At 34.2% G+C, this 12,414-nt stretch overlaps 1 protein-coding gene across 1 annotated transcript in view; it reads left to right on the top strand.

The window, feature by feature from the left end:
- Nucleotides 1-12,414, top strand: part of VWDE (von Willebrand factor D and EGF domains) — an 83,194-nt gene that overhangs the window by 12,662 nt on the left and 58,118 nt on the right. Inside the window, 5 exon segments of the mRNA XM_043464242.1 lie at nt 4,678-4,748; nt 8,058-8,213; nt 8,215-8,301; nt 9,131-9,220; nt 9,744-9,891. Coding sequence (XP_043320177.1) covers nt 4,678-4,748; nt 8,058-8,213; nt 8,215-8,301; nt 9,131-9,220; nt 9,744-9,891 — 552 coding nt within the window.

Genomic DNA, 12,414 nt, shown 5'->3' with positions numbered 1-12,414 from the left:
GATGAAATTTATAATGTGGTGTCGTCAAAGAAAGCCTTTTCTGAGCACAGGGCACTGATGCTGAGAGTTTGAAAGTGAACATCCCTTGGTCAAATAAAGAGTGAGGGAAGGAACTTCCCAGATAGCAACAGTAATAATGGATGGCCTTAATGTGATTAGGATAGGGTATACTCACAAAAGCAAGGGCAGGACAAAGATGTTGGATCTCAGTGAGCACGTGAGAGCATAATAAAACATGTTGGAAGGGCAGTGGGCCTGATATTTAAGGAGCTCTGCATTTCATTCTCTGTGCACTGAAGTCTTTGGAGAATTAGCCTGAGAGAGTCAGTTAGTAAATGTTCACATTCCTTACACAGCTGCTGGCCAACTAAACCTGGCTGCAGGCAGTATGTTCAATAGGGAAGGGTAGCATCTGCTCAGTTAGTAAAGCTCGTGTCTTTCACTGGAAAGGAGAAAATCCAGAGAGACACATTAGCTTCACTCAGTGGCCAAGCTGAGTGAATATTTTCAAATATTTTGAAAAATATTGTGTTTTCTTTTTAAAGTGTTTTTCAGTACACTTTACACCATATTTTTTCAACACTTTTTACACATCATGGTACCTCAGACTGTAAAGAATCTGCCTGCAATGCTAGAGACCTGGGTTTGATCCTTGAGTTGAGAAGATCCTGTGGAGAAGGGAATAGTTACCCACTTCAGTATTCTTGCTTGGAGAATCCCATGGACAGAGGAGCCTGGCAGGCTACAGTCGATGGGGTTGCAAAGAGTCGGACACGACTGAGTGACTAACATACTTTTTATAAAATTTCAAATAATGTTATCAAATATTTATGTAAAATTTTTCAGATGTTTCAATGGAAAAAAACCAACAATTTACCAACATTGGTGGTGGTGGTGGTGGTGGTTTCGTTGCTAAGTTGTGTCCAACTCTTGGACCCCATGGACTGTAGCCTGCCAGGCTCCTCTGTCCATGGGATTCTCCAGACAAGAATACTGGGGTAGGTTGCCATTTGCTTCTCCAGGGGATCTTCCCAATCCAGGAATTGAACCTGGGTCTCCTGCATTGCAGGCAGATTCTTTACTGACTGAGCTATGAGAGAAGCCCCATTAGTTTAAGAAATAGTGGCAACTGTTTGAAAAAAAAAAGAAAAAAAAACTTTTACTCTAGAGAATAGCATAACATACAAATAATTACTTCAACAGAAACTTTATTTTGTTATTGTTTGCATTGAATGTAGAAGCTCAGTATTTAAAATTTGCATTTCACAACATGCCCTTAAAACTTAAGAAATATTTCCTGTTTTATTGATATCATTACTACTCACTCAGTTTCTGAAACCTGAATAGTCAGAATTATTTCTCTCATTCTCCATATTCGAGTCCTCTTACTGGTTTTAGGGAAAGGAAGATGATTGCTATTTTTTACTTTTAATATACAAGTTAGTCAAACATATACATAATTATCCTCTCTGATATGCCAGTAAAAGCTTACCCTGAAGTACCATTTAGAGTTCAGTTAAGCTTCATAGATGGCAAACAAAAATGTCACTTAATCCTCTTAAGAACTTCTTTTTCTTGCTTAGCAAGAATTGGGGACAAATTTTCGATAACGATGGTGATTTGGCCACTTTACAATGCCAGGTTGAGGTGTCTGTGAGTCTCCAGGCTCTTCCTGCACGGTGACAGGATGAAGGTCCAGGTTTAGCTTTTTTATCTGCTTTTAGACAGAATAAAATGAAAAACCCAATGGCTTAAAGAGGGCTGTTGGTAACTGAAACTTGTCCCCTTTATTTAAGGAGCTTATTTGAGAATAACCTTATCACAACTACTTCACATTTCCCTGGCTCTTCTCAGTCTCATCTTTAATGAGACTATGAAATGTTTTTTCACATGGATGTATTTCTACCCCAAACCTATGGTGATTGGGTAGGCAACAGTCAGTCATATTTACCTTAAAAACCATCAAAAAAGCAAAAATTAAGAAAAAAATCTCACTTTAATATTCTCATGACTAGGTTTTATTTTTTATAATTCATATATCATTTTCACACAATTTATCTACCCATAGTGATTGTTAGAAGCCAAATAAGAAAAGAAACATTGATTTAAGACTATAATTGTAAAGAATGTCATTCAAACAAAAAATTGAATGCTTTTATTAGAATAATGCATGGAAAAATATTTTTCACATTTTACATATTTAGTTAGCAAAATAGTCCTTGAACTATACATGAAGAGGCAACATACCAATTGAAAGTAGGCTATGAGAAATTAAGATTGTATTCTAGAAGGCCCACAGCACCCATGAAAAAAATATCATAGCTAATCAACCAACAAAGAGATAAAACAGAATCATAAAATATACTGTTTGCTTGAGGCAGAAAAATGTGAAAAGTGCCAATAAGACAAATAGAAAACAACAGCATGGTAAATTTAAGCCCTACAATATCAATAATCAATTAAACAAAAATGATCTAAAATCTCAAATGAAAGTCAGAAATTGTCAAATTGGATAGAAAAGTAAGACACAACTATGGGCTGCCTAGAAAAACCAACTTTAAAGATTTTTAAAAGTAAGGTTGAAAGTGTAAGAGTAGAAAAAGATATACTTAGGTAACACAAATCACAAGGAATCTTGAGTGGCTAAATTAATAGACAAAGATTATAGAGCAGAGAATATTACATGGAAAGGCAACATTCATTTCCTAATGATGAGTCAACTGAACAACAGAACATTAAAATCTAAATCCTTAATGTACCTAACAACAGAGATTCAAAATATATGAAGCAAACTTATCCATCGTCAAGAAGAAATAGACAAATCTATGGTCTATGTTGGAGATTAATACCCATCTGTGAATAATTGAGCATGCAGAAATAATAGCAAAGTGGAGGAAAATCCATATTATCCACAAATCGCAAAATTGGAGGAGGCTAGGCAATCAGTATTATTTACAAATTGTATGTGAAGCATTTAGTGAGATATAACACATTCTGGGCCCTAAATTAAGGAAATTAGAATATTAGAAAAAGTTTGAAGTTAATTAAAAGAAAAACCTACTAAACATCTATATTGGAAAAGAACAGTCACAAACTAAAGACCTCAGCTTATACACCGAACCTAGAAGTACAGATGAGACCCAGAGTAAGCAGGAAACAGAAGTAACGGTCAGAGTGAAAATCACTGAAACAATACACAAAACAGAAAACTCAAGAAAATCAAAAGGTAGTTCTTTGAGAAATTTGAGAAAATTAATAAGTCCATAGCCAATTCAATCAATGAAAAAGAGAAGATAGAAACTACCAGTATCAGGAATAACAGATGTAACAGAACCACAGATTCTACATATATTACAAGAAAGGATTATTATGAATAACTCTGCCAATGAACTCAACATAAATGAAGTAGACAAATTTCTTGAAATACACAAAATGAAAGCTCATTCAAAATAAATAACTTCAACGACCCTATGTCTATTCAATAAATTGTATTACTAGTTAAAATCTATCACACAAAACAAGCAAACAAAAACTCATGCCCAGATGACTTAGGAATTCTTCCCAACATGTAGGGAGGAAATACTACCAATTTGACACAACTCGTCCAAAAAATATAGAAAAGGGACAGCTTAACTTCTGTGAGGTCAGCATTATTCAAAAAGTAAAACCAGATACAGGCATTACAAGAAAACTATGGAGCAACATCCCTCATGAATATAAATACATATGACCAAAAAAAATGCACATGAAAAAAAATCACACAATGGAACATTAGTTTGGCTTGCAAATAACAGAAAACAAGTAGAAATAATGTAAAAAGAAAATAAACACTAAGGTTTTAGGATATGTCATTGAATCTGAGGAAGAGTTAAATGGAACACCTCAGAAAGTGTGGGCAAGAGAGCAACTCCATAATCTTAGCCATAGGAATCTGCCTGGTGGCTCAGAGGGTAAAGAATCCGCCTGCAAATGTGGGAGACCTGGGTTCAATCCCTGGGTTGGGACGATCCCCTCGGGGAGGGCATGGCAACCCATTCGAGTATTCTTGTCTGGAGAATCCCCATGAACAGAGGAGCCCGACGGGCTACAGTCCATTGGGTGGAAGGGGCATGGGGGCTGGGGAGGGTCGCAAAGAGTCCAACACGACTGATAGCTAAGCACACACAGACATTCCTATAGCGCTCCATTATTCACCTGTCTCAGCTTTCAACTCCTCATCTCTGTTTAAATCTAAATTCTTCTGAGAAGCAGTCTGATGAGCCTATCTTTGTTCAGAATGTGCTGAACTTGACATTGGGGTATAAGTACTACCATGACAGCGGTAGACTCAGTTCTGTAATCCTGTGCATGATTACGGTGGAGGCAATTCCTAAGGAAGGGATGTCCAAGTGACTGCTATAAATTTCTGGAGATTGTAATGTTTCATTACTTAACAATGCAGACTAAAATTTAGAATCCAAGATAATGAAAGCTAAAATTGTTTCAAAATATGTTTCCAAATTATCTTCATTTGATCTCATCCTGAAAAGGGAAAAAAAAGTATTATAAAAGAAAAATGAGAACTAGTAAATCTTAACCTATATTAAAACATACTTCTCCAAAAAATTGTCCTCTTAGATATCTGTCACCTATTTATCTTATCAGTTGGATAAATCTATAAACCTTAACCTTTTGCAGCTGTTTCTGATGCAAATTTATACCCAAGTGGCCCTGATGAAACTGAAATTGCTTCTAAATTATTTCCAAGAGCATATGAATTTATAACCTATGAAAAATAGTATGTATGTATATATGTTTACACACATGTTGATTAACTTTTTGTAAAGATCAGGTAGAGTTCAATAGCTTTGGTTTATTTAGACAGAAATTATCAGTATATTTTTAAATAAGAGGAAATTAAGAATAAATTCTGAATTCACTGTTCTATATTATTATGGATTTGGGCTGGTAGTTTCTCTTAGGAAAATTTTCTGTGTATTTTTTTCACTAAAATAGTTTGTTTTTAACAATGTATTTATAAACCAATAATTTCCAAAGGTTTTTATTTTCTGTAACTTACTTTGTGTGTTGAATTACAGTAAGATTCGACAATAGTCTAGTGGATATGAAAAATAAAAATCATTTTATTTTGCCTTTAAGAAATAGTCTTGGAACTGGCAGAGGTATAGGGAGTTGGGTATATTTGTGTCCTACAGATATATGTGTATATTGGTAGAATCTTTTCATGAGAAAATCTGGCAATTAATCTCAACAGCCTTAAAAATTCACATGTATTTATTTCTAGGAATTCCACTTTCAAAACCTACCTAAAGAAATATTTAATTATAAGAGCATTTTTCAAATAATATGAAAAAAATTGCACATATCCAGTAACTGCTGGTTGATTCAATATTTTTGATGCATGCATTATGATAAAATACTCTGTAAACAATATTAAGATGCAAGAATACATACTTTGATCTCATCCTGAAGTAGTAGTCTTGGTCAGTTCAGTCGCTCAGTCGTGTCTGACACTTTGCGACCCCATGAATCGCAGCACGCCAGGCCTCCCTGTCCATCACCAACTCCCAAAGTTTACTCAAACTCACGTCCATACTTTGTACCAAATAAGCTTGAAAGATAAACCCAAAAATATTCATGGTGGTCCCTTCTCAATCTATATTTTTCATTTTCTAATTTAAAATTTTAAAAGTTATTTCAAATGTTAAGGCCCCATTCCTGTAACAAAAACTCTAAATAGTTTGTCTAATAAAATTTATGATGTCTAGCTAAAGAGGGGGCAGAAATTAAAATTATTTATTGAAACATTAGCCTTTTTGTGGGGTTTGTTGATAAAATATATTGATAATTATATGGTGATATACTGAATGAAGGAGGAATTGTTGACATATAATTAATATAACTGAAAAAAGTATCTTTAATGCTGAAATAAACTATACTGACATAAAATGAATCAGGATAAATAATATAAAATTTAGATACCAGCTCTTTGTCTTTAAAAAGTGGTACTAGAATAATCCTCAAATTACTGTGTTGTTTTTCTATGCCTTATTTCATTTGCAAATGTATATTTCTGCCCATTTCCTAGCGCTGTCTAAATAAGCAATTGTTATATCTCAAAGTCTCAGTTTGATTATACCCTGTTATAAGAGAATAAAATAGTATCCTTAATAATAGTAACATTAACCATAAAGTATAATTTTTCTCTGCATTATAGATTTGGATTTTATCATACACTTATACTAAAGTAAAATCACTTCTCCCTCTTGAATAAACAATAAATTTAAGCCACCTGTTATGCTACTCAGAATATTTGTGTAATTAATTGGAAAAATTGCAGTACAAAGTCACACACAATTTGAGAAAGCAACACTTGAGTGAAAATATTGAGTCAAAAGTCAACAGATACACCTTCAGGATAAAATAGAGAATACATTACAGCAGGTGCTTTGTTAGAATTGACAAAGTGATAATTGTGCCTTTCAAGCAGAAATAATTTATCTGTTGTTGTTTTGAAATCTTTTTCTTTATATTTTAGCAAATGTTTTTTGATCTACATTGTTGCAAGCAGTGGTTAGCTTACCCAAATAGAGGATGCCAATTGATTCAAAAATTAATTTCATGATTTATTTTCTTTCCAATCATTTGTTATCTCTCCCTAGTAATCATTTCCATAGATAGTTCTTCCCTATTTGGAAATAAATTCAACATTTTTTTTAGTTTAGTTAATAGAAAATTTTCATTCAGATATGTAATTTTTCAAAAATCATATATACTCCAAAGTAGTCTATTATTTCCTTCAAATCTAGATAATGATTTGGCCTAATGTTTACAATGTTTGGCAAAATATTTATTACTTAGATTAATTTGAAGATAGTTCATTTGTTATTGGGATTTTGTAACTAGATATCTAACAAATAATTCTTTAAAATATCTGATATTACATAAGTTTGTTCCCCTCACATTTAGACTAAGGTCTCAGAAATTTCCAAAATCTACATTACAGAATGAGAAAATTATTTTGTGATTATCGTAAAATTAATTACAGTGCATATCATAGAAAATATTTGTATATTTTAGGACATTTAAAAAACCTTACTTTTAATATTTATCAGTCAGATATTTTTCTCTTTTCTTAAAGAGAACAAAAAAAAAAATCAAAAGCTATTTTGAAACATTTAGATTCCCCCAATTTAATCTTGAAAATGCCCAGGGATAAAAATTGTAAAATCTTCCTGAGTTCCTAGAGAAACTTTAAACTTTTTTAACCTCAGAAAAATGAAAAGAATAAGACTATTGTTTAACACTTAATATTTTTCACTGTTGCTAAGTCGCTTCAGTTGTGTCTGACTCTGTGCAACCCCACAGATGGCAACCCACGAGGCTCCTCTGTCCCTGGCATTCTCCAGGCAAGAATACTGGAGTGGGTTGCCATTACCTTCTCCAATACATGCATGCATGCTAAGTCGCTTCAGTCATGACTGACTCTGTGCGACCCCATGCACAGCAGCCCACCAGGCTCCTCTGCCCACAGGATTCTCCAGGCCAGAATACAGGAGTGGGTTGCCATTTCCTTCTCTGAATATTTTCCACTAACATAGTATAATCACTTCTGTAATGAACATCTCTTTCAACCCAGAATGATGATGGATTGAGTTAAGAGAGTAACTTATAAGAGTAAAAGGGTAAAGCATTTGATTTTGAATTATCATGACTATTTTTATAACGGGAAATTATAAAGTAGCAATCTTATTTTATTCGTTCTTTTTTTTTAAAGATAATTGCTTAACAGAAAGTAAATTCCTTTTCAAGAGCTAGACTTTTCAAGAGTAGTCATATTCAACATGCATTAATATAAGCTTGATAAGCTAACATATTTCTCTGCTATCAATATCTATGAGATTATGAGTCAAAGTAAGAATATGGTACTTTGCTGATTGCTAGAGAATAGTTATTTTTCTAAATGTATTTTACATTTACTGAGTTAGAGTTTCCATGAGCTTTCCCATAACAGCTCTGTAAGATGACCAACCACACATTTTCTCCCACCAGGTCAGCTGTCTGCCTCATTACCACCACCACCCCCAGGAAGGCCAGAGGCTGTGGTGGAGCTTATTGAGTCCAGGCTTTTCTGTAGGTGTGCTTTTGATGTTTTCCCTACAAACAACTCGGTGGGATTTCACATAGCTTGGGCTAGGCTTTCTTCTCAAGAAAATCAAAGAAGAGCTGAAATAAGAGACCACAGTTCAGGCATTCTGTCTTTTAGAGCTGGATGGTATAAATCTCAGACTTGGAGACAAGGTATGTTCAAAAAGTTGGATTTTCGTTTATTTTCATAAATGTGTTAATTTTCAAAAATGGATTTTAAAATGGGAAGTGGGGACGAATTGGGAGATTAGCATTGACACATATAGTCCTGTAAAATAGCTAGCTAGTGGGAACCTGCTGTAATATAAAGCACAGGGCGCTCAGTGGTCTGAATGACCTAGATGGGCGGGGAGGGGCCGGGAGGTCCGGGAGGGCGGGGATATGTGTATACTCACAGCTGGTTCACGTCATTGTGCAACAGAAACTAACACAGCACGGTAAAGCAAGTATACGCCAATAAAAATGAAAAAAAAAGTGCTTAAAAATATATATATTCTAATATAAGCTTTATCCTCAGGATATAAAGCACAATGTTTTTAATTTTTTTTCTTGGGAGTTGTGCCAACTCCAGTGATAACTGGATTAATCAGTAATCTTAGTGACTTTCTATGAGAATCTGCTTTAGTAATTCACTGATTATTATCAATGAACCCTTATGAATTTATGTCCCTTTCTTGTTTTAAAATATAATTTTATTCTGGGGAAAAAAGTTTCTATTTTTCCAATGATAATATCATTTATTATCCACCTTTAAAAACATCTTAAATACAAAGTCTACAAAACACTGATTTATGTTGAAGTTTAAACAACTAATATTTTATAATGGACTTTTTCTCAATTTTCAAGCAAGCTTTTAAATTACTTTTCTCTATTATATCTTATGCACAATCTACCAAAAGTTAAAGTTAAGTACTTCAATAATTTATCCATATGTCTTCCATAATTGTGTTGCTAAATGACTATTTGTTAACTGTATTCATAGATATTTTGGAGTGCTTCCGTCTTTTTCTTGGAGAACCCACATGTACAAAGTTTAGCCATTGAAAGCCAAGAATTTTTTGCCGGCATTAAGGTATGTGGCAGTGGGTGTATATTTGAAAGATTATTCCTCTAGAACTGTGTTTTCCACATTGTGACCTGTGGCTGCTGGTTCTAGGACCACATCACAGACTCCATGTTGAGACCCAAGAGTTTGTATTTTTTGAGAAATAGCTCAAATAATTCTAGTGCCAATGAGCTTTGAGGGCCTGTTACTGAACTAAAGTTGGAATATACTTGCCCTTTTTTTTTGCAGAAAAATATTCTGTCTGCCTTGAGCCAGAATCACGAAGGCAGGCTTCAACCAGAATGCTTAAAATGTGTTGTGGAACCAAACTGTGCCTAAACTCTAAACATTACAGCAACTATCAATGTACTCTTCTGTGCATTACTGATGTTTTCGAGGGTTTGGTTTTAATTGATCTTGGTTAGTTCAAAAATTCTAGTGTTTATTACTATCATCATAGGCGCTATGGAGGGGAATGCCCTTTCAAAATTATTATATCAGAAATAAATTATATTTTAAAATGATTGCTTTACATGTTTTCTTACACCAGTTACAACCTGAATTGAGCACTATATCTGAAGACGGGAATGGATACCAATTGAGGATAAAGAGCACAGTTCCTATTGTTTGTCCTATTGGATTCAGTGAGCTTGATCAGGAGTGCAAAATCTCATTAAAACTGACAACTGTTGATCAAGGTAATATGCTAAATCCACTTCATGATTAGATTTCAAATAATAACCAATGCTTTTTTTCTTCAGGAAGTCACTGGAGTGCACTCATTAATTATATTGCATGGTTACATCATTTTACAACTCAATCATGTTAATAATACTGGGCTGAATTTATGATTGCCAAAGCAATCTATATTGCAATCCACATTTATCCCTCCAGGGCTCAAAGCACAAGTTAGGGAAAAAAAGACAATAATAAACAATCTCCACATTGTTATCTTTCTCTTCCTCCTTTTTTTCCTCTTTCTCCTTCTCCTCATCCTTCCACTTACTCTTCTCTTTGTTTTGTTTTCAGAGATTGAGGGACACACATTAAGGGTCTTTAAGATCTTCCAAGTCATCCCTGAGGAAGGTGTGATAAGTTATGCTAAAAGTTCAAGCTTATGTAACACAAATCCCATAATGCATTCTTCTCACTCTGCTCTCTAATGTAAGCTCATGTTTGAGATGTTTTGCTTTCAAATTCTTCCATTTAAATGACTAGTTATATAGATTGTATGACACACTGTCACAGCCACAGAGAGAGCTGAAATTCTCCCTCAGAACAAGATAGACTGTGAGAGGACAAACCATGTATGGCAGTGATTGGGGTGATTGGTTTCTTTTTTTCCCCTTAAGCCTCTCATATAGGGACCAAGCAAGTAAAATATAAAAAAATTAAAATACTTTTTAAGAGAGATTATAACTCTGTTCATATATTAATACCTTTTTCACCATAGGGCATAAAATTTTATTTAGTAAATACACCAAGTGCAATGGTGTATCTAGGTCTTCACATCTTTATTATACCTAATTAAATCAGAGAAACAAAAGGATAAAAATGCTAAGAGAGATTGCCTCATGGGAAGTACTCACCCAGAAAGAGATGACTAGAGAGATAGAAAAAAGAATCAAAAGAGGCTCTCCCAACATGTTTGACACTCAAAAGGCTTAGGTAACACCCAACTATTCACTCGGATTTCAGGAGCACCATAAGCAACACTTTATTTTTAAATATAATCCAGAATATGAAATTAAACCCTCTTTCTCAGGCTATTTGACACATCTGCTTCAAGTTTTTGCTTATTGTGTATATTTGCATAATACGCAAATTTTACTAAAGTTTATGGGGAATAATAGGAAGAGGGTGATGTTATTGACATCTTCCAAAATTGCTTTAGGCAAAGATTTCCTTCCAAGTGTACTTTAAAGTATATTTGCCTGCTCTAAGTTCTTTCAATACAATAAGCACTGCTAAAATAATATAAAAACAGCCTAAATATATTCCTACATTTTAGAAGTTTATCTGTTATTTGTCAGTTAAAAACAATTCCTTTTTTTCTGTATAAAATTTCTTTATTTCATTCTGATATTCTTCATCTCATCTTCCTTAAGCATATGTTCATTATATCTCTACTCCTATAGAGCAGGAGTTGGTGTCTCCTACCATATTTCTGGGCTTCGCAGGTGGAGCTAGTGGTAATGAACTGGCCTGCCAGTGCAGGAGACTTAAGAGAGCCGGGTTGGACCCGGGTTAGGGAGATCCCCTGGCGGAGGAAGTGGCAACCCACTCGAGCATTGTTGTCTGGAAAACTCCACAGACTGAGGAGCCTGGTGGGCTACAGTCCATAGTGTCGCAGAGTCAAACATTGTTGAGCCTCTGAGCACACACATGCATTACATTTCTAGAAAGACACCACTGCTTTTCCCCAGTCTTAAAAAGAACAGTACTTGGCCCTCATATCATAGACTAGGGGAAATTATGTCTGTGGTTCTATCTAAGCAAGATATATTTCATATTCCCCTTAGGGAGATGACTAAAAGTTTAGACATTTCTGCTGTTTGTTGTGTATATGGGAAAAGTATATATTCCTAGGGAAAAAAATGCATGAAGAGAAAATTTTTTCAGGAACTTAGAATCTATGCAGTGAGCCTATCTCAGATGGACTTTGTATTCACCAATTGGATGTGAGAGCAAACTTCTTTTATAGCCAGCTTTTGGTGGAATCTATCCATTTTGTTTAGTTACACAGATTTCTAGAGTTCCTTCCTTCTCTTTTCTTTCCAAGTTATTTTTGTGTGTGTTTTTTGTTCCAAGGCAAAAAGCATCTCAAGTTTCTGAATATATTGCGACACTCAGAAGGTGAAAAGAGACTGAGGATTTATTTCTGGTGTGGAATTACTTAGTTTTGATTTTTCTCTTTTTTAAAATGATGAACTCTGTATCAATAATTAAATCTGCTTGGTGAACTCTGTTTCAGTAATCATTGCTATCACTCAACAATGAACAGAACTTAAGTTCAAGCCCTAAGATTTATCTGTACCCAAGGCTTAAAAGAATTAGATAGAAAAAATTATGTTTCATAGTGTTAGAATTACATTGTTTTCTTTACAGTAACAAAAATAAATTTTATATTGCTTCTAAATTATTTCCAAGAGCATATGAATTTATAACCTATGAAAAATAGTAGTATGTATGTATATATGTTTACACACATGTTGATTAAC

This window comes from Cervus canadensis, chromosome 3 (genome assembly GCF_019320065.1).
Source record: "Cervus canadensis isolate Bull #8, Minnesota chromosome 3, ASM1932006v1, whole genome shotgun sequence".
NCBI lineage: Eukaryota > Metazoa > Chordata > Mammalia > Artiodactyla > Cervidae > Cervus > Cervus canadensis.
Note: the sequence above shows the minus strand (reverse complement) of the source record. Positions and strands in the feature narration are given on the sequence as shown.